Source organism: Sebastes fasciatus, chromosome 7, assembly GCF_043250625.1.
Source record: "Sebastes fasciatus isolate fSebFas1 chromosome 7, fSebFas1.pri, whole genome shotgun sequence".
In the NCBI taxonomy this organism is placed as follows: domain Eukaryota; kingdom Metazoa; phylum Chordata; class Actinopteri; order Perciformes; family Sebastidae; genus Sebastes; species Sebastes fasciatus.
Window position 1 is genome coordinate 953,135 of NC_133801.1, and position 25,219 is coordinate 978,353.

Here is a 25,219-nt window from a genome sequence, read left to right on the forward strand (position 1 = left end):
TCTCAGATCAGAGCGTCTCAGATCAGAGCGTCTCAGATCAGAGCGTCTCAGTGGAGCATGAGGCCTAAATGGTTCCACTTTCATCTGGAAAAGTACCCGGATCTTTAGGCGCATGGAACATGCGCAGTAGCGTCACATGATTCAGTCACGGGGTCCCGACGTCATGCGGTCGTCACGGCTTGGCGCTCCAGCCTCGGTCTCACTCACATGAACGGAGGAGGAATAACTCTGATTCAGCTGTTAGTGTGTTGTAATGATTTAAATCAGGACTACCGGAGTGTTCATACTGAGGAGTTGATTCACCTCAGAATAAATGATCCTCTGAGTTACAGACCGCTCTTTCCCAACGGCATCACGTGACGGACACGGAAGTTGTAGTGCCGCCGTTTGGCCACTACGGAAGCTGGGATGAACGACCGGTGCTCTTCCTGGAGGCTTGACCTGAGACTTCAACCTGCACACTTCCTGTTTACAGCTTTAAATCATTTCTGCACATCATCAGAAAACTCACCACCGCCGCCGCCGTTGTTGTTTTCTCTCTGAGTCGTCTCTGTTGAGGTGACCTCGCTGCTCGTCTCAGAGTTCAGCTGGAAACAAACATTCAGTCACCGACTCTATTCACTGTCCAGGTGTTCTACACAACGCTGATGTGGAGGTGTGTTCAGGTGTGATTGAGGTGTGATTGAGGTGTGATCGAGGTGTGATCGAGGTGTGATTCAGGTGTGATTCAGGTGTGATTGAGGTGTGATTCAGGTGTGATTCAAGTGTGTATGAGGTGTGATTGAGGTGTGATTGAGGTGTGTATGAGGTGTGATCGAGGTGTGATTCAGGTGTGTATGAGGTGTGATTCAGGTGTGTATGAGGTGTGATTCAGGTGTGATTCAGGTGTGATTGAGGTGTGATTCAGGTGTGTATGAGGTGTGATTCAGGTGTGATTCAGGTGTGATTCAAGTGTGTATGAGGTGTGATTGAGGTGTGATTGAGGTGTGTATGAGGTGTGATCGAGGTGTGATTCAGGTGTGTATGAGGTGTGATTCAGGTGTGATTGAGGTGTGATTCAGGTGTGTATGAGGTGTGATTCAGGTGTGATTCAAGTGTGTATGAGGTGTGATTGAGGTGTGATTGAGGTGTGATTCAGGTGTGATTGAGGTGTGATTGAGGTGTGATTCAGGTGTGATTCAAGTGTGTATGAGGTGTGATTGAGGTGTGATTGAGGTGTGTATGAGGTGTGATCGAGGTGTGATTCAGGTGTGTATGAGGTGTGATTCAGGTGTGTATGAGGTGTGATTCAGGTGTGATTCAGGTGTGATTGAGGTGTGATTCAGGTGTGTATGAGGTGTGATTCAGGTGTGATTCAGGTGTGATTCAAGTGTGTATGAGGTGTGATTGAGGTGTGATTGAGGTGTGTATGAGGTGTGATCGAGGTGTGATTCAGGTGTGTATGAGGTGTGATTCAGGTGTGATTGAGGTGTGATTCAGGTGTGTATGAGGTGTGATTCAGGTGTGATTCAAGTGTGTATGAGGTGTGATTGAGGTGTGATTGAGGTGTGATCGAGGTGTGATTCAGGTGTGTATGAGGTGTGATTGAGGTGTGATTGAGGTGTGATCGAGGTGTGATCGAGGTGTGATTCAGGTGTGTATGAGGTGTGATTCAGGTGTGTATGAGGTGTGATTCAGGTGTGATTGAGGTGTGATTCAGGTGTGATTCAGGTGTGTATGAGGTGTGATTCAGGTGTGATTCAGGTGTGATTCAAGTGTGTATGAGGTGTGATTGAGGTGTGATTGAGGTGTGATTGAGGTGTGTATGAGGTGTGATCGAGGTGTGATCGAGGTGTGATCGAGGTGTGATTCAGGTGTGTATGAGGTGTGATTCAGGTGTGATTGAGGTGTGATTGAGGTGTGATTCAGGTGTGATTGAGGTGTGATTCAGGTGTGATTGAGGTGTGATCGAGGTGTGATCGAGGTGTGATTCAGGTGTGTATGAGGTGTGATTCAGGTGTGTATGAGGTGTTATTCAGGTGTGATTGAGGTGTGATTCAGGTGTGATTCAGGTGTGATTGAGGTGTGTATGAGGTGTGATCGAGGTGTGATCGAGGTGTGATTCAGGTGTGTATGAGGTGTGATTGAGGTGTGATTGAGGTGTGTATGAGGTGTGATTGAGGTGTGTATGAGGTGTGATCGAGGTGTGATTCAAGTGTGTATGAGGTGTGATTGAGGTGTGATCGAGGTGTGATCGAGGTGTGATTCAGGTGTGTATGAGGTGTGATTCAGGTGTGTATGAGGTGTGATTCAGGTGTGATTGAGGTGTGATTCAGGTGTGATTCAGGTGTGATTCAGGTGTGATTGAGGTGTGATTGAGGTGTGTATGAGGTGTGATCGAGGTGTGATCGAGGTGTGATTCAGGTGTGTATGAGGTGTGATTGAGGTGTGATTGAGGTGTGATTGAGGTGTGTATGAGGTGTGTATGAGGTGTGATTGAGGTGTGATTGAGGTGTGTATGAGGTGTGATCGAGGTGTGATCGAGGTGTGATTCAGGTGTGTATGAGGTGTGATTCAGGTGTGATTGAGGTGTGATTCAGGTGTGATTGAGGTGTCATTGAGGTGTGATTCAGGTGTGATTCAGGTGCGATTCAGGTGCGATTCAGGTGTGATTGAGGTGCGATTGAGGTGTGATTGAGGTGTGATTCAGGTGTGATTGAGGTGTGATTCAGGTGTGATTGAGGTGTGATTGAGGTGTGATTCAGGTGTGATTCAGGTGTGATTGAGGTGTGATTGAGGTGTGATTCAGGTGTGTATGAGGTGTGATTCAGGTGTGTATGAGGTGTGATTCAGGTGTGTATGAGGTGTGATTGAGGTGTGTATCAGGTGTGATTCAGGTGTGATTGAGGTGTGAATGAGGTGTGATTGAGGTGTGATTCAGGTGTGATTCAGGTGTGATTGAGGTGTGATTGAGGTGTGATTGAGGTGTGTATCAGGTGTGATTCAGGTGTGAATGAGGTGTGATTGAGGTGTGATTCAGGTGTGAATGAGGTGTGTTTGAGGTGTGATTGAGGTGTGAATGAGGTGTGTTGGAGGTGTGAATGAGGTGTGTTTGAGGTGTGATTGAGGTGTGAATGAGGTGTGATTGAGGTGTGAATGAGGTTGGTTGGAGGTGTGAATGAGGTGTGTTTGAGGTGTGATTGAGGTGTGTATCAGGTGTGATTGAGGTGTGTATCAGGTGTGATTCAGGTGTGAATGAGGTGTGATTGTGGTGTGAATGAGGTGTGTTGGAGGTGTGAATGAGGTGTGTTTGAGGTGTGATTGAGGTGTGTATCAGGTGTGAATGAGGTGTGTTGGAGGTGTGAATGAGGTGTGTATCAGGTGTGATTGAGGTGTGATTCAGGTGTGATTCAGGTGTGATTGAGGTGTGATTGAGGTGTGATTCAGGTGTGTATGAGGTGTGATTCAGGTGTGTATGAGGTGTGATTCAGGTGTGTATGAGGTGTGATTGAGGTGTGTATCAGGTGTGATTCAGGTGTGATTGAGGTGTGAATGAGGTGTGATTCAGGTGTGATTGAGGTGTGATTGAGGTGTGATTGAGGTGTGTATCAGGTGTGATTCAGGTGTGAATGAGGTGTGATTGAGGTGTGATTCAGGTGTGATTCAGGTGTGAATGAGGTGTGTTTGAGGTGTGAATGAGGTGTGTTGGAGGTGTGAATGAGGTGTGTTTGAGGTGTGATTGAGGTGTGAATGAGGTGTGATTGAGGTGTGAATGAGGTTGGTTGGAGGTGTGAATGAGGTGTGTTTGAGGTGTGATTGAGGTGTGTATCAGGTGTGATTGAGGTGTGTATCAGGTGTGATTCAGGTGTGAATGAGGTGTGATTGAGGTGTGAATGAGGTGTGATTGAGGTGTGAATGAGGTGTGTTTGAGGTGTGATTGAGGTGTGTATCAGGTGTGATTGAGGTGTGTATCAGGTGTGAATGAGGTGTGTTGGAGGTGTGAATGAGGTGTGATTGAGGTGTGAATGAGGTGACTGAATGAGGTGTGTATCAGGTGTGATTGAGGTGTGAATCAGGTGTGATTGAGGTGTGTATCAGGTGTGATTGAGGTGTGTATCAGGTGTGATTGAGGTGTGAATCAGGTGTGATTGAGGTGTGATTGAGGTGTGATTGAGGTGTGATTGAGGTGTGTATCAGGTGTGATTGAGGTGTGAATCAGGTGTGATTGAGGTGTGATTGAGGTGTGATTGAGGTGTGATTGAGGTGTGAATCAGGTGTGATTGAGGTGTGATTGAGGTGTGATTGAGGTGTGAATCAGGTGTGATTGAGGTGTGATTGAGGTGTGATTGAGGTGTGTTGGTACCGATGTGTTGCTGACGTTGCTCTCCTCTGAGATGCTGGTCGGGATGGAGACGGGAGGCGGAGCTCGGCTCGGCCACGCCCTAAAAGCACAGAGGGAGCAGACTGTTATCACCGTGACGACGGCCACACCTGTCCCCCAGAGCCCCTGAGGATTGTGGGTAGATCGGGTACCTGATTCTGTCCTGGAAGCGGGACAGGAAGCGGGTGGAGATGCTGAGTCGGGGGTTCAGGTAGTGTTTCTTCTCCGGAGGCTGCAGAGTCCTCAGGTCCGTGTCGAACTTCTCTGGAAGGTCAAAGGTCACAAAGAGGTCAAAGAGTGTCCAGGTGAGCAGACGGCAGGTAGAAGAGCGGCGATGTGACGGTGGAGAGTGTACCGGTACCGTCGCTCAGCGTGTCAAAGTGGTTCTTCAGAGAGTTCCTGTCGTCGTCGTCCTCCAGGACCAGAGAGCCCACCGAGCTGCCCTGACTCAGAGAGTCGGTGTCTGGAGGGAGAACACCTGAGATCTGAATATTATACATTCATATAGAACATAAACACTGGAGTTACAGCCGGCTCGCTGACCCGCGTCCTGCTGCTGATCCACACTTCCTGCTGAGCCTTCTGAGCACGCCGAGTCCGGACTCAGCTGAGTGCTCCACACCGGCTCCGCGCTCTGACCTTTGACCTCCAGCCGAGGGTCGGCCACGCCCTCCACGTCGAACTGCCTGAAAACAAACACACAGGTGTTTATGTGTGGACCTGGACCTGGACCTGGACCTGGGCCTGGGCCTGGGCCTGGGCCTGGGCCTGGGCCTGGACCTGGGCCTGGACCTGGACCTCACCTGTCGGAGGTGTTGGTGGGGTCGAGGATGTAGCTGCTCCGGTTGTCCTCTGGATTCTGGAGCACCTGAATGTCACACAGAGACGGAGAGAGTCAGATACCGGTTCACTACAGCCGGGTCCGTCTGTCGGTCCGGTCCGGTGAGTAAATCATGTGACGGCGTGATGAACATGATATTAAGTTTCTTTATCAACGGACTAACGGAGCCGCGAGCGTCCAACGTGAGTCCAGGACGCCAACAGGAAGCTGCTGCTTCTTCTTCTTCTTTAGTGTTTTATTGGCGGTTTGCGAACCAGTTCAGAAGAGCGTTACGGCCACCAAGTGGACCGGAGACGCTCTGCTCTCATTCATGGATTCAGTCGGTCTCACTGGCTGGATTCCAAACCGCCTACTACGTACTACTGAGGAACACAGGATGTAGTATGTACTAAATACTGCGCTCCTCAGGAAGTCCCAAAAAGAGGCAGAAGACAAGTCAGTCAAATGTCCAAAGAAACTCTGAAAAAAATCTGAAAAATTTTCAAAAAAGAAAGGTCTGAAAGACGTCCAAGAAAGTCAGAAGAAATTTACCAAAAACTTTTTAAAAAGTCTGAAAAGGGTCAGAAATTAAAGGTCAGAAAAATGTCCCTAAAATGTCCAAAAAAAGTTGAAAAAAACAAAATCTGAAAAATGTCCGAAAAAAGGCAAAAAGTTCCAAAACAGTCTGAACTTGTGTTTGTGTATCTTTTCAGCTCTACTACCTGTTTAAACAGGTAAATACCAGCCTCTGGTCTACAGACCGGTCTCTACAGAGCTCCAGACAGATCTCAGTCTGTGAACGTCACCGCCCGGCCGGAGAGGCAGCGACCCCGGAGAGGCAGCGACCCCGGAGAGAGGCAGAGACCCCGGAGAGAGACAGAGACCCCGGAGAGAGGCAGCGACCCCGGAGAGAGGCAGCGACCCCGGAGAGGCAGCGACCCCGGAGAGAGGCAGCGACCCCGGAGAGAGACAGCGACCCCGGAGAGAGGCAGCGACCCCGGAGAGAGACAGAGACCCCGGAGAGAGACAGCGACCCCGGAGAGAGACAGCGACCCCGGAGAGAGGCAGAGACCCCGGAGAGAGACAGAGACCCCGGAGAGAGGCAGCGACCCCGGAGAGAGACAGAGACCCCGGAGAGAGACAGCGACCCCGGAGAGAGGCAGCGACCCCGGAGAGAGGCAGAGACCCCGGAGAGAGACAGAGACCCCGGAGAGAGACAGCGACCCCGGAGAGAGACAGAGACCCCGGAGAGAGACAGCGACCCCGGAGAGAGGCAGCGACCCCGGAGAGAGGCAGAGACCCCGGAGAGAGACAGAGACCCCGGAGAGAGGCAGCGACCCCGGAGAGAGGCAGAGACCCCGGAGAGAGACAGAGACCCCGGAGAGAGACAGAGACCCCGGAGAGAGACAGAGACCCCGGAGAGAGACAGAGACCCCGGAGAGAGGCAGCGACCCCGGAGAGAGGCAGCGACCCCGGAGAGGCAGCGACCCCGGCAGGCGCTATAGCGAGCTATCACAGCGAGCCGTCACGGCCGTTTGAGAGGAGACGCGTCAGCCATCTTTATGTGGTCTACTATGTTGACCAGTTTCTGTTTATTCAATCAATCATCTCTGAGCTCACCTCCTTCTCCTCCTCTCCATCTTCCTCCTCCTCCTCTCCCAGCAGACTGTCCAGACTCTGAGGGTGGAAGTCTCCTTCCTCCTCCTCCTCCTCTCTCTGCACCTCCTCCTCTCTCTGCTCCTCCTCCTCTCTCTGCTCCTCCTCCTCCTGACTCTTGGTGGGACTCGGGGAGAAGTTGGAGCAGATGGTCAGAGGGTTCAGCTGCTCCGCCCAGCGGCTCCGCCCCCGACGAGACTCAGCGCCTGATTGGACAGCAGAGGAGGCTCCGCCCTGACCCTGCTGCACAAACACAAACACACACACACACTATTAATATAGAAAGTGACTGTTGACCTGTGAGCTGATCAGTGATGCAGAGATGTGAACAGTGAACTGACCAGTTTCCTGAACCACATGGGCAGCTTCCCGTTGGTCTGAAGCAGCTGAGCATCTGAAACATCATTCAAACACAAACATCACCGAGCGGCTCTGAGAGCTTTATACATGCTAACAGCAGGAAAACACATTCAGAAATACAGTATGAGGAAAATATCTGAAAACTGTACGGAAATTAGTGAAATATGTAAAAGAAATAGTAAAAGAAAATATGCGATAAATGTGAAAAATATCCCAAAATGTACGAAAATTATTAGTAAAATATGTGAAAAAATACTGAAAAAATATCCGATGAATATGTGAAATATATCCAATAAATACGTGAAAAATATCCAAAAATATGTGAAAAAATATCCATAAATGTACGAAAATTCTTAGTAGAATATGTGAAAAAATGTTTGATAAATACGTGAAAATATCTGTAAAATGTCCCAAAAATATCTGAAAGATTTACGAAAGTAGAATATGTCAAAAAATAAAAAAATATGTGAAAAATGCATGAAAAAAATCCCAAAACTATGTGAAAGATATCCGAAAAAATGTGAAAAATATCCCAAAATTATTAGTAGAATATGTGAAAAAATGTTTGATAAATACGTGAAAATATCTGAAAAATTTCCCAAAATATCTGAAAGATTTACGAAAAATTTTGAGTGAAATATGTGAAAAATAACAAAACAATCCAAAAATATGTGAAAAACTTCCGAAAAATACATGAAAATTATCCGAAAACTACGTGAAAAATATTGCAAAAATATTAGTAGAATATGTGAAAACTAAGCAAAACAACATCTATTAGTAAACAAGATTTTCTGCCAGCTAAAAGCATCAAATACCATTCAGACATATCTGAAAAATATCACAAAATTATTAGTGAGACATGTGAAAACATAGTATAAAAAATATGAGAAAAACGTCCGAAAACTAAGTGAAAAATATCAAAAAACTATCTGAAAAATACGTGAAATATTTCCAAAAAATATTAGTAAAATATGTGAAAACTAAACTAAATAACATCTATTAGTAAAGCTCACCGTGAGCAGAGTCCAGTCTGGCTGGAGTCCCGAGGTCGGCCTCTTCCTCCTCGTCTTCCTCCGTCTGAGGCAGCTGAGAGGAGGGTCCGGTGATGAAGGTCTCCCTCCTGAAACAACAACAACATCATCACAGACTGAAGACCTGGAGACCTGGAGACCTGGAGACCGACCTCAGACCAGCGTCTCACTCACCTGATGTTCTGCTGCTTGTGACTGACGGTTTCGGGAGCGGCGGTCAGTTTCAGGCCCCGCCTCTTCCTCATGGCGCTGGTCATCTGAGAGTCCAGCCGCCACACAAACACACAACTACACACACACACACACACACGTCATCGTTATTAAACACTAAACTCTTCAATGATTCTTACACCGAAGTAGGGTTTACCTGTCTCCTAGTAGACTAAGGTTTACCTGTCTCCTAGTAAACTAAGGTTTACCTGTCTCCTAGTAGACTAAGGTTTACCTGTCTCCTAGTAAACTAAGGTTTACCTGTCTCCTAGTAGACTAAGGTTTACCTGTCTCCTAGTAAACTAAGGTTTACCTGTCTCCTAGTAGACTAAGGTTTACCTGTCTCCTAGTAGACTAAGGTTTACCTGTCTCCTAGTAGACTAAGGTTTACCTGTCTCCTAGTAGACTAAGGTTTACCTGTCTCCTACTAAACTAAGGTTTACCTGTCTCCTAGTAAACTAAGGTTTACCTGTCTCCTAGTAGACTAAGGTTTACCTGTCTCCTACTAAACTAAGGTTTACCTGTCTCCTAGTAGACTAAGGTTTACCTGTCTCCTAGTAAACTAAGGTTTACCTGTCTCCTAGTAGACTAAGGTTTACCTGTCTCCTAGTAGACTAAGGTTTACCTGTCTCCTAGTAGACTAAGGTTTACCTGTCTCCTACTAAACTAAGGTTTACCTGTCTCCTACTAAACTAAGGTTTACCTGTCTCCTACTAAACTAAGGTTTACCTGTCTCCTAGTAGACTAAGGTTTACCTGTCTCCTACTAAACTAAGGTTTACCTGTCTCCTAGTAGACTAAGGTTTACCTGTCTCCTACTAAACTAAGGTTTACCTGTCTCCTAGTAGACTAAGGTTTACCTGTCTCCTAGTAGACTAAGGTTTACCTGTCTCCTAGTAGACTAAGGTTTACCTGTCTCCTACTAAACTAAGGTTTACCTGTCTCCTACTAAACTAAGGTTTACCTGTCTCCTAGTAAACTAAGGTTTACCTGTCTCCTAGTAGACTAAGGTTTACCTGTCTCCTAGTAGACTAAGGTTTACCTGTCTCCTAGTAGACTAAGGTTTACCTGTCTCCTACTAAACTAAGGTTTACCTGTCTCCTACTAAACTAAGGTTTACCTGTCTCCTAGTAGACTAAGGTTTACCTGTCTCCTACTAAACTAAGGTTTACCTGTCTCCTAGTAAACTAAGGTTTACCTGTCTCCTAGTAGACTAAGGTTTACCTGTCTCCTACTAAACTAAGGTTTACCTGTCTCCTAGTAGACTAAGGTTTACCTGTCTCCTACTAAACTAAGGTTTACCTGTCTCCTAGTAAACTAAGGTTTACCTGTCTCCTAGTAGACTAAGGTTTACCTGTCTCCTACTAAACTAAGGTTTACCTGTCTCCTAGTAGACTAAGGTTTACCTGTCTCCTAGTAAACTAAGGTTTACCTGTCTCCTACTAAACTAAGGTTTACCTGTCTCCTACTAAACTAAGGTTTACCTGTCTCCTAGTAAACTAAGGTTTACCTGTCTCCTAGTAGACTAAGGTTTACCTGTCTCCTACTAAACTAAGGTTTACCTGTCTCCTAGTAGACTAAGGTTTACCTGTCTCCTAGTAAACTAAGGTTTACCTGTCTCCTACTAAACTAAGGTTTACCTGTCTCCTAGTAGACTAAGGTTTACCTGTCTCCTACTAAACTAAGGTTTACCTGTCTCCTACTAAACTAAGGTTTACCTGTCTCCTAGTAGACTAAGGTTTACCTGTCTCCTACTAAACTAAGGTTTACCTGTCTCCTAGTAGACTAAGGTTTACCTGTCTCCTACTAAACTAAGGTTTACCTGTCTCCTACTAAACTAAGGTTTACCTGTCTCCTACTAAACTAAGGTTTACCTGTCTCCTACTAAACTAAGGTTTACCTGTCTCCTAGTAGACTAAGGTTTACCTGTCTCCTAGTAGACTAAGGTTTACCTGTCTCCTACTAAACTAAGGTTTACCTGTCTCCTAGTAGACTAAGGTTTACCTGTCTCCTACTAAACTAAGGTTTACCTGTCTCCTACTAAACTAAGGTTTACCCGTCTCCTACTAAACTAAGGTTTACCCGTCTCCTACTAAACTAAGGTTTACCCGTCTCCTACTAAACTAAGGTTTACCTGTCTCCTACTAAACTAAGATTTACCTGTCTCCTACTAAACTAAGGTTTACCTGTCTCCTAGTAGACTAAGGTTTACCTGTCTCCTACTAAACTAAGGTTTACCTGTCTCCTAGTAGACTAAGGTTTACCTGTCTCCTACTAAACTAAGGTTTACCTGTCTCCTAGTAGACTAAGGTTTACCTGTCTCCTACTAAACTAAGGTTTACCTGTCTCCTAGTAGACTAAGGTTTACCTGTCTCCTAGTAAACTAAGGTTTACCCGTCTCCTAGTAGACTAAGGTTTACCCGTCTCCTAGTAAACTAAGGTTTACCCGTCTCCTAGTAAACTAAGGTTTACCTGTCTCCTAGTAGACTAAGGTTTACCTGTCTCCTAGTAGACTAAGGTTTACCTGTCTCCTACTAAACAAGGTTTACCCGTCTCCTAGTAGACTTAGGTTTACCTGTCTCCTAGTAGACTAAGGTTTACCTGTCTCCTACTACACTAAGGTTTACCTGTCTCCTACTAAACTAAGGTTTACCTGTCTCCTACTAAACTAAGGTTTACCTGTCTCCTAGTAGACTAAGGTTTACCTGTCTCCTACTAAACTAAGGTTTACCTGTCTCCTAGTAGACTAAGGTTTACCCGTCTCCTAGTAGACTAAGGTTTACCTGTCTCCTAGTAGACTAAGGTTTACCCGTCTCCTAGTAGACTAAGGTTTACCTGTCTCCTAGTAGACTAAGGTTTACCTGTCTCCTAGTAGACTAAGGTTTACCCGTCTCCTAGTAGACTAAGGTTTACCCGTCTCCTAGTAGACTAAGGTTTACCTGTCTCCTAGTAGACTAAGGTTTACCTGTCTCCTAGTAGACTAAGGTTTACCCGTCTCCTAGTAGACTAAGGTTTACCCGTCTCCTAGTAGACTAAGGTTTACCCGTCTCCTAGTAGACTAAGGTTTACCTGTCTCCTAGTAGACTTAGGTTTACCTGTCTCCTAGTAGACTAAGGTTTACCTGTCTCCTACTACACTAAGGTTTACCTGTCTCCTACTAAACTAAGGTTTACCTGTCTCCTACTAAACTAAGGTTTACCTGTCTCCTAGTAGACTAAGGTTTACCTGTCTCCTAGTAGACTAAGGTTTACCTGTCTCCTACTAAACTAAGGTTTACCTGTCTCCTAGTAGACTAAGGTTTACCTGTCTCCTAGTAGACTAAGGTTTACCTGTCTCCTAGTAAACTAAGGTTTACCTGTCTCCTAGTAAACTAAGGTTTACCTGTCTCCTAGTAGACTAAGGTTTACCTGTCTCCTACTAAACTAAGGTTTACCTGTCTCCTAGTAGACTAAGATTACCTGTCTCCTAGTAGACTAAGGTTTACCCGTCTCCTAGTAGACTAAGGTTTACCTGTCTCCTAGTAGACTAAGGTTTACCCGTCTCCTAGTAGACTAAGGTTTACCTGTCTCCTAGTAGACTAAGGTTTACCTGTCTCCTAGTAGACTAAGGTTTACCCGTCTCCTAGTAGACTAAGGTTTACCCGTCTCCTAGTAGACTAAGGTTTACCTGTCTCCTAGTAGACTAAGGTTTACCTGTCTCCTAGTAGACTAAGGTTTACCCGTCTCCTAGTAGACTAAGGTTTGCCCGTCTCCTAGTAGACTAAGGTTTACCCGTCTCCTAGTAGACTAAGGTTTACCTGTCTCCTAGTAGACTTAGGTTTACCTGTCTCCTAGTAGACTAAGGTTTACCTGTCTCCTACTACACTAAGGTTTACCTGTCTCCTACTAAACTAAGGTTTACCTGTCTCCTACTAAACTAAGGTTTACCTGTCTCCTAGTAGACTAAGGTTTACCTGTCTCCTACTAAACTAAGGTTTACCTGTCTCCTAGTAGACTAAGGTTTACCTGTCTCCTAGTAGACTAAGGTTTACCTGTCTCCTAGTAGACTAAGGTTTACCTGTCTCCTAGTAGACTAAGGTTTACCTGTCTCCTAGTAGACTAAGGTTTACCTGTCTCCTACTAAACTAAGGTTTACCTGTCTCCTACTAAACTAAGGTTTACCTGTCTCCTACTAAACTAAGGTTTACCTGTCTCCTACTAAACTAAGGTTTACCTGTCTCCTAGTAGACTAAGGTTTACCTGTCTCCTAGTAGACTAAGGTTTACCTGTCTCCTACTAAACTAAGGTTTACCTGTCTCCTAGTAGACTAAGGTTTACCTGTCTCCTACTAAACTAAGGTTTACCTGTCTCCTACTAAACTAAGGTTTACCCGTCTCCTACTAAACTAAGGTTTACCTGTCTCCTACTAAACTAAGGTTTACCTGTCTCCTAGTAGACTAAGGTTTACCTGTCTCCTACTAAACTAAGATTTACCTGTCTCCTACTAAACTAAGGTTTACCTGTCTCCTAGTAGACTAAGGTTTACCTGTCTCCTACTAAACTAAGGTTTACCTGTCTCCTACTAAACTAAGGTTTACCTGTCTCCTACTAAACTAAGGTTTACCTGTCTCCTACTAAACTAAGGTTTACCTGTCTCCTAGTAGACTAAGGTTTACCTGTCTCCTACTAAACTAAGGTTTACCTGTCTCCTACTAAACTAAGGTTTACCTGTCTCCTACTAAACTAAGGTTTACCTGTCTCCTACTAAACTAAGGTTTACCTGTCTCCTACTAAACTAAGGTTTACCTGTCTCCTACTAAACTAAGGTTTACCTGTCTCCTAGTAAACTAAGGTTTACCTGTCTCCTACTAAACTAAGGTTTACCTGTCTCCTAGTAGACTAAGGTTTACCTGTCTCCTACTAAACTAAGGTTTACCTGTCTCCTAGTAGACTAAGATTACCTGTCTCCTACTAAACTAAGGTTTACCTGTCTCCTAGTAGACTAAGGTTTACCTGTCTCCTAGTAGACTAAGGTTTACCTGTCTCCTACTAAACTAAGGTTTACCTGTCTCCTAGTAGACTAAGGTTTACCTGTCTCCTAGTAAACTAAGGTTTACCTGTCTCCTAGTAGACTAAGGTTTACCTGTCTCCTACTAAACTAAGGTTTACCTGTCTCCTAGTAGACTAAGGTTTACCTGTCTCCTACTAAACTAAGGTTTACCTGTCTCCTAGTAAACTAAGGTTTACCTGTCTCCTAGTAAACTAAGGTTTACCTGTCTCCTAGTAGACTAAGGTTTACCTGTCTCCTACTAAACTAAGGTTTACCTGTCTCCTAGTAGACTAAGATTACCTGTCTCCTAGTAGACTAAGGTTTACCCGTCTCCTAGTAGACTAAGGTTTACCCGTCTCCTACTAGACTAAGGTTTACCCGTCTCCTAGTAGACTAAGGTTTACCTGTCTCCTAGTAGACTAAGGTTTACCTGTCTCCTAGTAGACTAAGGTTTACCTGTCTCCTAGTAGACTAAGATTACCTGTCTCCTAGTAAACTAAGGTTTACCTGTCTCCTAGTAAACTAAGGTTTACCTGTCTCCTACTAAACTAAGGTTTACCCGTCTCCTAGTAGACTAAGGTTTACCTGTCTCCTAGTAGACTAAGGTTTACCTGTCTCCTAGTAGACTAAGGTTTACCTGTCTCCTAGTAGACTAAGGTTTACCTGTCTCCTAGTAGACTAAGGTTTACCTGTCTCCTAGTAGACTAAGGTTTACCCGTCTCCTAGTAGACTAAGGTTTACCTGTCTCCTAGTAGACTAAGGTTTACCTGTCTCCTAGTAGACTAAGGTTTACCTGTCTCCTAGTAGACTAAGGTTTACCCGTCTCCTACTAGACTAAGGTTTACCTGTCTCCTAGTAGACTAAGGTTTACCCGTCTCCTACTAGACTAAGGTTTACCTGTCTCCTAGTAGACTAAGGTTTACCTGTCTCCTAGTAGACTAAGGTTTACCTGTCTCCTAGTAGACTAAGGTTTACCCGTCTCCTAGTAGACTAAGGTTTACCTGTCTCCTAGTAGACTAAGGTTTACCCGTCTCCTAGTAGACTAAGGTTTACCCGTCTCCTAGTAGACTAAGGTTTACCCGTCTCCTAGTAGACTAAGGTTTACCCGTCTCCTAGTAGACTAAGGTTTACCCGTCTCCTAGTAGACTAAGGTTTACCCGTCTCCTAGTAGACTAAGGTTTACCCGTCTCCTAGTAGACTAAGGTTTACCCGTCTCCTAGTAGACTAAGGTTTACCCGTCTCCTAGTAGACTTAGGTTTACCTGTCTCCTAGTAGACTAAGGTTTACCTGTCTCCTAGTAGACTAAGGTTTACCTGTCTCCTAGTAGACTAAGGTTTACCCGTCTCCCAGTAGACTAAGGTTTACCCGTCTCCCAGTAGACTAAGGTTTACCTGTCTCCTAGTAGACTAAGGTTTACCCGTCTCCCAGTAGACTAAGGTTTACCCGTCTCCTAGTAGACTAAGGTTTACCTGTCTCCTAGTAGACTAAGGTTTACCTGTCTCCTAGTAGACTAAGGTTTACCCGTCTCCCAGTAGACTAAGGTTTACCCGTCTCCCAGTAGACTAAGGTTTACCTGTCTCCTAGTAGACTAAGGTTTACCTGTCTCCTACTAAACTAAGGTTTACCTGTCTCCTACTAAACTAAGGTTTACCCGTCTCCTACTAAACTAAGGTTTACCTGTCTCCTACTAAACTAAGGTTTACCTGTCTCCTAGTAGACTAAGGTTTACCTGTCTCCTACTAAACTAAGATTTACCTGTCTCCTACTAAACTAAGGTTTACCTGTCTCCTAGTAGACTAAGGTTTACCTGTCTCCTACTAAACTAAGGTTTACCTGTCTCCTACTAAACTAAGGTTTACCTGTCTCCTAGTAAACTAAGGTTTACCTGTCTCCTACTAAACTAAGGTTTACCTGTCTCCTACTAAACTAAGGTTTACCTGTCTCCTAGTAGACTAAGATTACCTGTCTCCTACTAAACTAAGGTTTACCTGTCTCCTAGTAGACTAAGGTTTACCTGTCTCCTAGTAAACTAAGGTTTACCTGTCTCCTAGTAGACTAAGGTTTACCTGTCTCCTAGTAGACTAAGGTTTACCTGTCTCCTACTAAACTAAGGTTTACCTGTCTCCTAGTAGACTAAGATTACCTGTCTCCTACTAAACTAAGGTTTACCTGTCTCCTAGTAGACTAAGGTTTACCTGTCTCCTAGTAGACTAAGGTTTACCTGTCTCCTACTAAACTAAGGTTTACCTGTCTCCTAGTAGACTAAGGTTTACCTGTCTCCTAGTAAACTAAGGTTTACCTGTCTCCTAGTAGACTAAGGTTTACCTGTCTCCTACTAAACTAAGGTTTACCTGTCTCCTAGTAGACTAAGGTTTACCTGTCTCCTACTAAACTAAGGTTTACCTGTCTCCTAGTAAACTAAGGTTTACCTGTCTCCTAGTAAACTAAGGTTTACCTGTCTCCTAGTAGACTAAGGTTTACCTGTCTCCTACTAAACTAAGGTTTACCTGTCTCCTAGTAGACTAAGATTACCTGTCTCCTAGTAGACTAAGGTTTACCCGTCTCCTAGTAGACTAAGGTTTACCCGTCTCCTACTAGACTAAGGTTTACCCGTCTCCTAGTAGACTAAGGTTTACCTGTCTCCTAGTAGACTAAGGTTTACCTGTCTCCTAGTAGACTAAGGTTTACCTGTCTCCTAGTAGACTAAGATTACCTGTCTCCTAGTAAACTAAGGTTTACCTGTCTCCTAGTAAACTAAGGTTTACCTGTCTCCTACTAAACTAAGGTTTACCTGTCTCCTAGTAGACTAAGGTTTACCTGTCTCCTACTAAACTAAGGTTTACCCGTCTCCTAGTAGACTAAGGTTTACCTGTCTCCTAGTAGACTAAGGTTTACCTGTCTCCTAGTAGACTAAGGTTTACCTGTCTCCTAGTAGACTAAGGTTTACCTGTCTCCTAGTAGACTAAGGTTTACCTGTCTCCTAGTAGACTAAGGTTTACCTGTCTCCTACTAAACTAAGGTTTACCTGTCTCCTAGTAGACTAAGGTTTACCTGTCTCCTACTAAACTAAGGTTTACCCGTCTCCTAGTAGACTAAGGTTTACCTGTCTCCTAGTAGACTAAGGTTTACCTGTCTCCTAGTAGACTAAGGTTTACCTGTCTCCTAGTAGACTAAGGTTTACCTGTCTCCTAGTAGACTAAGGTTTACCCGTCTCCTAGTAGACTAAGGTTTACCTGTCTCCTAGTAGACTAAGGTTTACCTGTCTCCTAGTAGACTAAGGTTTACCTGTCTCCTAGTAGACTAAGGTTTACCCGTCTCCTACTAGACTAAGGTTTACCTGTCTCCTAGTAGACTAAGGTTTACCCGTCTCCTACTAGACTAAGGTTTACCTGTCTCCTAGTAGACTAAGGTTTACCTGTCTCCTAGTAGACTAAGGTTTACCTGTCTCCTAGTAGACTAAGGTTTACCCGTCTCCTAGTAGACTAAGGTTTACCCGTCTCCTAGTAGACTAAGGTTTACCCGTCTCCTAGTAGACTAAGGTTTACCCGTCTCCTAGTAGACTAAGGTTTACCCGTCTCCTAGTAGACTAAGGTTTACCCGTCTCCTAGTAGACTAAGGTTTACCCGTCTCCTAGTAGACTAAGGTTTACCCGTCTCCTAGTAGACTTAGGTTTACCTGTCTCCTAGTAGACTAAGGTTTACCTGTCTCCTAGTAGACTAAGGTTTACCTGTCTCCTAGTAGACTAAGGTTTACCCGTCTCCCAGTAGACTAAGGTTTACCCGTCTCCCAGTAGACTAAGGTTTACCCGTCTCCTACTAGACTAAGGTTTACCTGTCTCCTACTAAACTAAGGTTTACCCGTCTCCTAGTAGACTAAGGTTTACCTGTCTCCTAGTAAACTAAGGTTTACCTGTCTCCTAGTAGACTAAGGTTTACCTGTCTCCTAGTAGACTAAGGTTTACCTGTCTCCTAGTAGACTAAGGTTTACCTGTCTCCTAGTAAACTAAGGTTTACCTGTCTCCTAGTAGACTAAGGTTTACCTGTCTCCTACTAAACTAAGGTTTACCTGTCTCCTAGTAGACTAAGGTTTACCTGTCTCCTACTAAACTAAGGTTTACTTGTCTCCTACTAGACTAAGGTTTACCTGTCTCCTAGTAAACTAAGGTTTACCCGTCTCCTAGTAGACTAAGGTTTACCTGTCTCCTAGTAAACTAAGGATTACCTGTCTCCGGACACGGTGATGAGGTGTCTGCAGTCCTGACTGAACCTCATACAGGTGACGATCTCTGAGGAAACAAACACAGCAGGTAAATCAAACACCTGAAGAAGACAGAAGAGGAGCATCTGAATTATTAATAATAATAATAATAATACTACGACAAACTACCATGACTGCTTTACTCACCAGAGTGTCCGAACAGGGTGGCGACGCACTCTCCTGACTCGTAGTCAAAGATGGCGATGTTTTTATCGGAGCAGCTGGTGGCGAAGAACGACCCCGACGGATCCATCTGAACCTGCAGACATCACAGAGTATCAGCCAATCACATCTCAGTTATCAGTCAACATGATGTTGATTGATAAATTAGTAATCAATACGCGTGTCCTACCTTCAGCAGAGCTCCTTCATCACTGGACGAGCCTTTCAAACACTTCTTCAGCTTCCCGGTTTCCACGTCGTACACCCTAAAAACACACTCCCATCAGCTCCACGTCGTACACCCTAAAAACACACTCCCATCAGCTTCACGTCGTACACCCTAAAAACACACTCCCATCAGCTCCACGTCGTACACCCTAAAAACACACTCCCATCAGCTCCACGTCGTACACCCTAAAAACACACTCCCATCAGCTTCACGTCGTACACCCTAAAAACACACTCCCATCAGCTCCACGTCGTACACCCTAAAAACACACTCCCATCAGCTTCACGTCGTACACCCTAAAAACACACTCCCATCAGCTTCACGTCGTACACCCTAAAAACACACTCCCATCAGCTCCACGTCGTACACCCTAAAAACACACTCCCATCAGCTTCACGTCGTACACCCTAAAAACACACTCCCATCAGCTCCACGTCGTACACCCTAAAAACACCCTCCCATCAGCTTCACGTCGTACACCCTAAAAACACACTCCCATCAGCTCCACGTCGTACACCCTAAAAACACCCTCCCATCAGCTTCACGTCGTACACCCTAAAAACACACTCCCATCAGCTCCACGTCGTACACCCTAAAAACACACTCCCATCAGCTTCACGTCGTACACCCTAAAAACACACTCCCATCAGCTCCACGTCGTACACCCTAAAAACACCCTCCCATCAGCTTCACGTCGTACACCCTAAAAACACACTCCCATCAGCTCCACGTCGTACACCCTAAAAACACACTCCCATCAGCTTCACGTCGTACACCCTAAAAACACACTCCCATCAGCTCCACGTCGTACACCCTAAAAACACACTCCCATCAGCTTCACGTCGTACACCCTAAAAACACACTCCCATCAGCTCCACGTCGTACACCCTAAAAACACCCTCCCATCAGCTTCACGTCGTACACCCTAAAAACACACTCCCATCAGCTCCACGTCGTACACCCTAAAAACACACTCCCATCAGCTCCACGTCGTACACCCTAAAAACACACTCCCATCAGCTCCACGTCGTACACCCTAAAAACACACTCCCATCAGCTCCACGTCGTACACCCTAAAAACACCCTCCCATCAGCTTCACGTCGTACACCCTAAAAACACACTCCCATCAGCTCCACGTCGTACACCCTAAAAACACACTCCCATCAGCTCCACGTCGTACACCCTAAAAACACACTCCCATCAGCTTCACGTCGTACACCCTAAAAACACACTCCCATCAGCTCCACGTCGTACACCCTAAAAACACACTCCCATCAGCTTCACGTCGTACACCCTAAAAACACACTCCCATCAGCTCCACGTCGTACACCCTAAAAACACCCTCCCATCAGCTTCACGTCGTACACCCTAAAAACACACTCCCATCAGCTCCACGTCGTACACCCTAAAAACACCCTCCCATCAGCTTCACGTCGTACACCCTAAAAACACACTCCCATCAGCTCCACGTCGTACACCCTAAAAACACCCTCCCATCAGCTTCACGTCGTACACCCTAAAAACACACTCCCATCAGCTCCACGTCGTACACCCTAAAAACACACTCCCATCAGCTCCACGTCGTACACCCTAAAAACACACTCCCATCAGCTCCACGTCGTACACCCTAAAAACACACTCCCATCAGCTCTACATCATACACCCTAAAAACACACTCCCATCAGCTCCACATCGTACACCCTAAAAACACACTCCCATCAGCTCTACGTCATACACCCTAAAAACACACTCCCATCAGCTCCACGTCGTACACCCTAAAAACACACTCCCATCAGCTCCACGTCGTACACCCTAAAAACACACTCCCATCAGCTCCACGTCGTACACCCTAAAAACACCCTCCCATCAGCTTCACGTCGTACACCCTAAAAACACACTCCCATCAGCTCCACGTCGTACACCCTAAAAACACACTCCCATCAGCTCCACGTCGTACACCCTAAAAACACACTCCCATCAGCTCCACATCGTACACCCTAAAAACACACTCCCATCAGCTCTACATCATACACCCTAAAAACACACTCCCATCAGCTCCACGTCGTACACCCTAAAAACACACTCCCATCAGCTCCACGTCGTACACCCTAAAAACACACTCCCATCAGCTCTACATCATACACCCTAAAAACACACTCCCATCAGCTCCACGTCGTACACCCTAAAAACACACTCCCATCAGCTTCACGTCGTACACCCTAAAAACACACTCCCATCAGCTCCACGTCGTACACCCTAAAAACACACTCCCATCAGCTCCACGTCGTACACCCTAAAAACACACTCCCATCAGCTCCACATCGTACACCCTAAAAACACACTCCCATCAGCTTCACGTCGTACACCCTAAAAACACACTCCCATCAGCTCCACGTCGTACACCCTAAAAACACACTCCCATCAGCTCCACATCGTACACCCTAAAAACACACTCCCATCAGCTCCACGTCGTACACCCTAAAAACACACTCCCATCAGCTGCTAACCTGACGTTTCGGTCCTGACAGGCGATGGCGACGTGGGTCCTTGATGAGTCCAGGTCCATGTCGTACAGCGTCGTCTTCTCAACCACGTGGTGACTCCTGGAGAACGATGGACCCTCTGCCGTCTGGACCGCAACACACACATCACACACGACGACATCAGACACATTTTTTTCAGACTTTTTTTAGATCTTTTTTTTGGACATTTTTCAGATCTTTTTTTTCGGACATTTTTTTAGATATTTTTTTCGGACATTTTCTTTCAGATATTTTTTTTCAGACTTTTTTTCAGACATTTTTCTTCGGACATTTTTTTCAGGCTTTTTTTTCTGACATTTTTTCAGATATTTTTTTCCAGACATTCTTCAGATATTTTTTTTCTGACATTTTCATTTTTTCAGGCTTTTTGCGCATTTTTTTCAATCTTTTTCAGATATTTTTTTCCAGTTATTTTTTTTCAGACATTTTTTTTCAGACTTATCTAGAAAATACATTTTTTTCGGACACTATTTCAGAAAATTTTTCAGATCTTTTTTTCAGATCTTTTTTTTCAGATCTTTTTTCGGACATTTTTTTTCAGACATTTTTCAGTTATTTTTTTTCAGACTTTTTTTCCCGACATTTTTCAGACATTTTTTTCCAGTCTTTTTTTTGGGACATTTTTTCAGACTTTTTTTTCAGACTTTTTTCAGTTATTTTTTTTCAGACATTTTTTTCAGACTTTTTTTCCAGAATTTTTTCAGATATTGTTTTTCAGATTTTTTTTTCAGATCTTTTTTTTCAGACTTTTTTCAGACATTTTTTCAGACTTTGTTTTTATACTTTTTTTTCAGATCTTTTTGTTCGGACATTTCTTTAGATTTTCTTTTTCGGACAAATTTTTCAGATCTTTTTCTTCAGACTTTTTTCAAATCTTTTTTTTCAGACTTTTTTTCAGATGTTTTTCAGATATTTTTTTCAGATCTTTTTTTTCAGACTTTTTTTAGATCTTTTTTTTCGGAGATTTTCCTTCAGACTTTTTTTTCAGACTTTTTTTCAGATCTTTTATTTCAGATATTTTTTCGGACATTTTTTTTCAGACATTTTTCAGTTATTTTTTTTCAGACTTTTTTTCCGGACATTTTTCAGACATTTTTTTCCAGTCTTTTTTTTGGGACATTTTTTCAGACTTTTTTCAGTTATTTTTTTTCAGCCATTTTTTTCAGACTTTTTTTCCAGAATTTTTTCAGATATTGTTTTTCAGATTTTTTTTTCAGATCTTTTTTTTCAGACTTTTTTCAGACATTTTTTCAGACTTTGTTTTTAGACTTTTTTTTCAGATCTTTTTGTTCGGACATTTCTTTAGATTTTCTTCTTCGGACAAATTTTTCAGATCTTTTTCTTCAGACTTTTTTTCCAGACATTTTTTCAGATGTTTTTCAGATATTTTTTCTCGGACATTTTTTCCGGACATTTTTCAGACATTTTTTTCCAGTCCTTTTTTTTGGGACATTTTTCCAGACTTTTTTTAGTTATTTTTTTTCAGACATTTTTTTCAGACTTTTTTTCCAGAATTTTTTCAGATTTTTTTTTCCAGATCTTTTTTCAGACATTTTTTCAGACTTTGTTTTTAGACTTTTTTTTCAGATCTTTTTGTTCGGACATTTCTTTAGATTTTCTTTTTCGGACAAATTTTTCAGATCTTTTTCTTCAGACTTTTTTTTCAGACATTTTTCAAATCTTTTTTTTCAGATTTTTTTTTCCAGACTTTTTTTCAGATGTTTTTCAGATATTTTTTCTCGGACATTTTTTTCCCTGACATTTTTTCAGACATTTTTCAGATCTTTTTCTTCATACATTTTTTTCAGACTTTGTTTTAAGACTTTTTTCAGGTCTTTTTGTTCGGACTTGTTTTGTCCGACATTTTTTAGATCTTTTTTTGTCCGACATATTTCCAGTCTTTTTTTTGGGACATTCATAAATATTATAAGTATTATATTAGAGTATTTTAATAACAGCAGTTTGTACCTGAATAGACGTAATTTAATAAAACAACAACCTAAGCCCCTCTGGTAGTGTTGAAGGTATTTCTGACAGTACTGATGTATTTTTAATGGCAGCAGAAGTATATTTGGTAGTATTAGAGGTATTTATATCATTATTGAAGCACTTCTGGCAGTACTGGAAGTATTCCTGGAATTATTGAAGTATTTCTGTAACTGGAAGTATTTCTGATAGTATTGGAAGTATTTCTGGCAGTACTGATGTATTTTTGATGGTAGTATAAATATATCTGGTAGTATAGGAAGTATTTATAAAATTAATGAAGTATCACTGGCAGTATTGGAAGTACTTCTGCAATTATTTAAGTATTTCTGGCAGTATTAGAACTATTTCTGAAGTATTTGTGATGGTATTGGAAGTATCCCTGGTAGAGTTGGACGTATTTCTATAATGGTTAAAGTATTTCTGGGACTATCAGGAGTATTTCTTTAATTACTGAAGTATTTCTGATGGATCGGGAGTATTTCTATAACTATTGAAGCAGTATTATCAGGAGTATTTCTATAATTACTGAAGTAGTATTATCAGGAGTATTTATATATAGATACTAGATAGTTCTTCATCAGTCAGTGTGTTCAGACCTGCTCAGCTGTCTGGAAGTAGATGCTCTTGTCGGCTCCACAGCTCACCATCCGAACCTCTGGACTCTCACCTGGAACACAGGAGACTGATAACAACACTGGGGAAGTACACGGGAAGTACACGGGAAGTACACGGGAAGTACACGGGAAGTACACAGGAAGTACACAGGAAGTACACGGGAAGTACACGGGAAGTACACAGGAAGTACACGGGAAGTATTTTTGGATAGTAGTGAAAGTATCCCTTGGTAGTATTGGAAGTATTTCTATAATTATTGAATAAACTACCCAGCAGTATATAAAGTCATTAAAAGTAGCTCCACCTTTATAAACCAGCTGACACACATTATCAGCAACTTCCTGTTTCATGGCGAATGGTTCAAAATGGCCGCCACGCCACGGTCATGTCGTTCAGTGAAAACTCACCATTTGAATAACTTTTCATCCTCAAGGTCTTAAGATGGACCTGATCAAATTTCAAGTTGATCTGATGAAATCTGTAGGAGGAGTTTGTCAAAGTACACGGCTTATAAAACGCCAAAAACGGGTGAAAATCGCACATCAAATTAAAAATGTCTGACTTCCTGTTGAGTTTTGGTTATACCTCCCAGAGGCGTTTTTGTTCGTCTTCACATGTTGCATCTGTCTGCCAAATTTCATACATGTAGGTGAAACCGGAGCGAGGGGCTCAATTTTTCCAACTTCCTAGGGGGCGCTAGCGAGTCATTTTGCAACAGCCGAGCCCGAGACCCTTAAAATATAAAATCTTTAACCGCGTCTGACAAGTCTGCCAAGTTTAACAACTTTTAGAGCAAGTTAAGGGCGATTCATTTGATGAATAATAAGAAGAAACACTACAGTTTCAATAGGGCCTTCGCTGGCCCGACGCTGTCGGTGCTCGGGTCCTAACTACAGTTTCAATAGGGCCTTCGCTGGCCCGACGTTGTCGGTGCTCGGGTCCTAACTACAGTTTCAATAGGGCCTTCGCTGGCCCGACGTTGTCGGTGCTCGGGTCCTAACTACAGTTTCAATAGGGCCTTCGCTGGCCCGACGTTGTCGGTGCTCGGGTCCTAACTACAGTTTCAATAGGGCCTTCGCTGGCCCGACGTTGTCTGTGCTCGGGCCCTAACTACAGTTTCAATAGGGCCTTCGCTGGCCCGACGTTGTCGGTGCTCGGGTCCTAACTACAGTTTCAATAGGGCCTTCGCTGGCCCGACGTTGTCTGTGCTCGGGCCCTAACTACAGTTTCAATAGGGCCTTCGCTGGCCCGACGCTGTCGGTGCTCGGGCCCTAACTACAGTTTCAATAGGGCCTTCGCTGGCCCGACGTTGTCGGTGCTCGGGTCCTAACTACAGTTTCAATAGGGCCTTCGCTGGCCCGACGTTGTCGGTGCTCGGGTCCTAACTACAGTTTCAATAGGGCCTTCGCTGGCCCGACGTTGTCTGTGCTCGGGCCCTAACTACAGTTTCAATAGGGCCTTCGCTGGCCCGACGTTGTCGGTGCTCGGGTCCTAACTACAGTTTCAATAGGGCCTTCGCTGGCCCGACGTTGTCTGTGCTCGGGCCCTAACTACAGTTTCAATAGGGCCTTCGCTGGCCCGACGCTGTCGGTGCTCGGGCCCTAACTACAGTTTCAATAGGGCCTTCGCTGGCCCGACGTTGTCGGTGCTCGGGTCCTAACTACAGTTTCAATAGGGCCTTCGCTGGCCCGACGTTGTCGGTGCTCGGGTCCTAACTACAGTTTCAATAGGGCCTTCGCTGGCCCGACGTTGTCGGTGCTCGGGTCCTAACTACAGTTTCAATAGGGCCTTCGCTGGCCCGACGTTGTCGGTGCTCGGGTCCTAACTACAGTTTCAATAGGGCCTTCGCTGGCCCGACGTTGTCGGTGCTCGGGCCCTAAATATAGATTATTCTACATAATGAGTACTTTTACTTTAAGTATAGTTTGAATGCAGTACTTTCACTTGTAACAGAGTATT

General features: G+C 44.1%; 1 protein-coding gene across 1 annotated transcript in view; it reads right to left on the bottom strand.

Annotated features, from left to right (window-relative positions):
* wdr62 (WD repeat domain 62) overlaps positions 1-25,219 on the bottom strand; it is a 50,489-nt gene that overhangs the window by 5,502 nt on the left and 19,768 nt on the right. The window contains exons 14-28 of the mRNA XM_074640890.1: positions 23,242-23,312; positions 20,621-20,742; positions 18,074-18,149; positions 17,869-17,980; positions 17,686-17,749; positions 8,402-8,515; positions 8,210-8,316; positions 7,178-7,230; positions 6,801-7,079; positions 5,164-5,228; positions 4,904-5,046; positions 4,722-4,823; positions 4,513-4,624; positions 4,343-4,421; positions 535-587 (exon numbers count right to left, since the gene is read on the bottom strand). Coding sequence (XP_074496991.1) covers positions 535-587; positions 4,343-4,421; positions 4,513-4,624; positions 4,722-4,823; positions 4,904-5,046; positions 5,164-5,228; positions 6,801-7,079; positions 7,178-7,230; positions 8,210-8,316; positions 8,402-8,515; positions 17,686-17,749; positions 17,869-17,980; positions 18,074-18,149; positions 20,621-20,742; positions 23,242-23,312 — 1,552 coding nt within the window. The remainder of the gene's footprint in view (positions 1-534; positions 588-4,342; positions 4,422-4,512; positions 4,625-4,721; positions 4,824-4,903; positions 5,047-5,163; positions 5,229-6,800; positions 7,080-7,177; positions 7,231-8,209; positions 8,317-8,401; positions 8,516-17,685; positions 17,750-17,868; positions 17,981-18,073; positions 18,150-20,620; positions 20,743-23,241; positions 23,313-25,219) is intronic.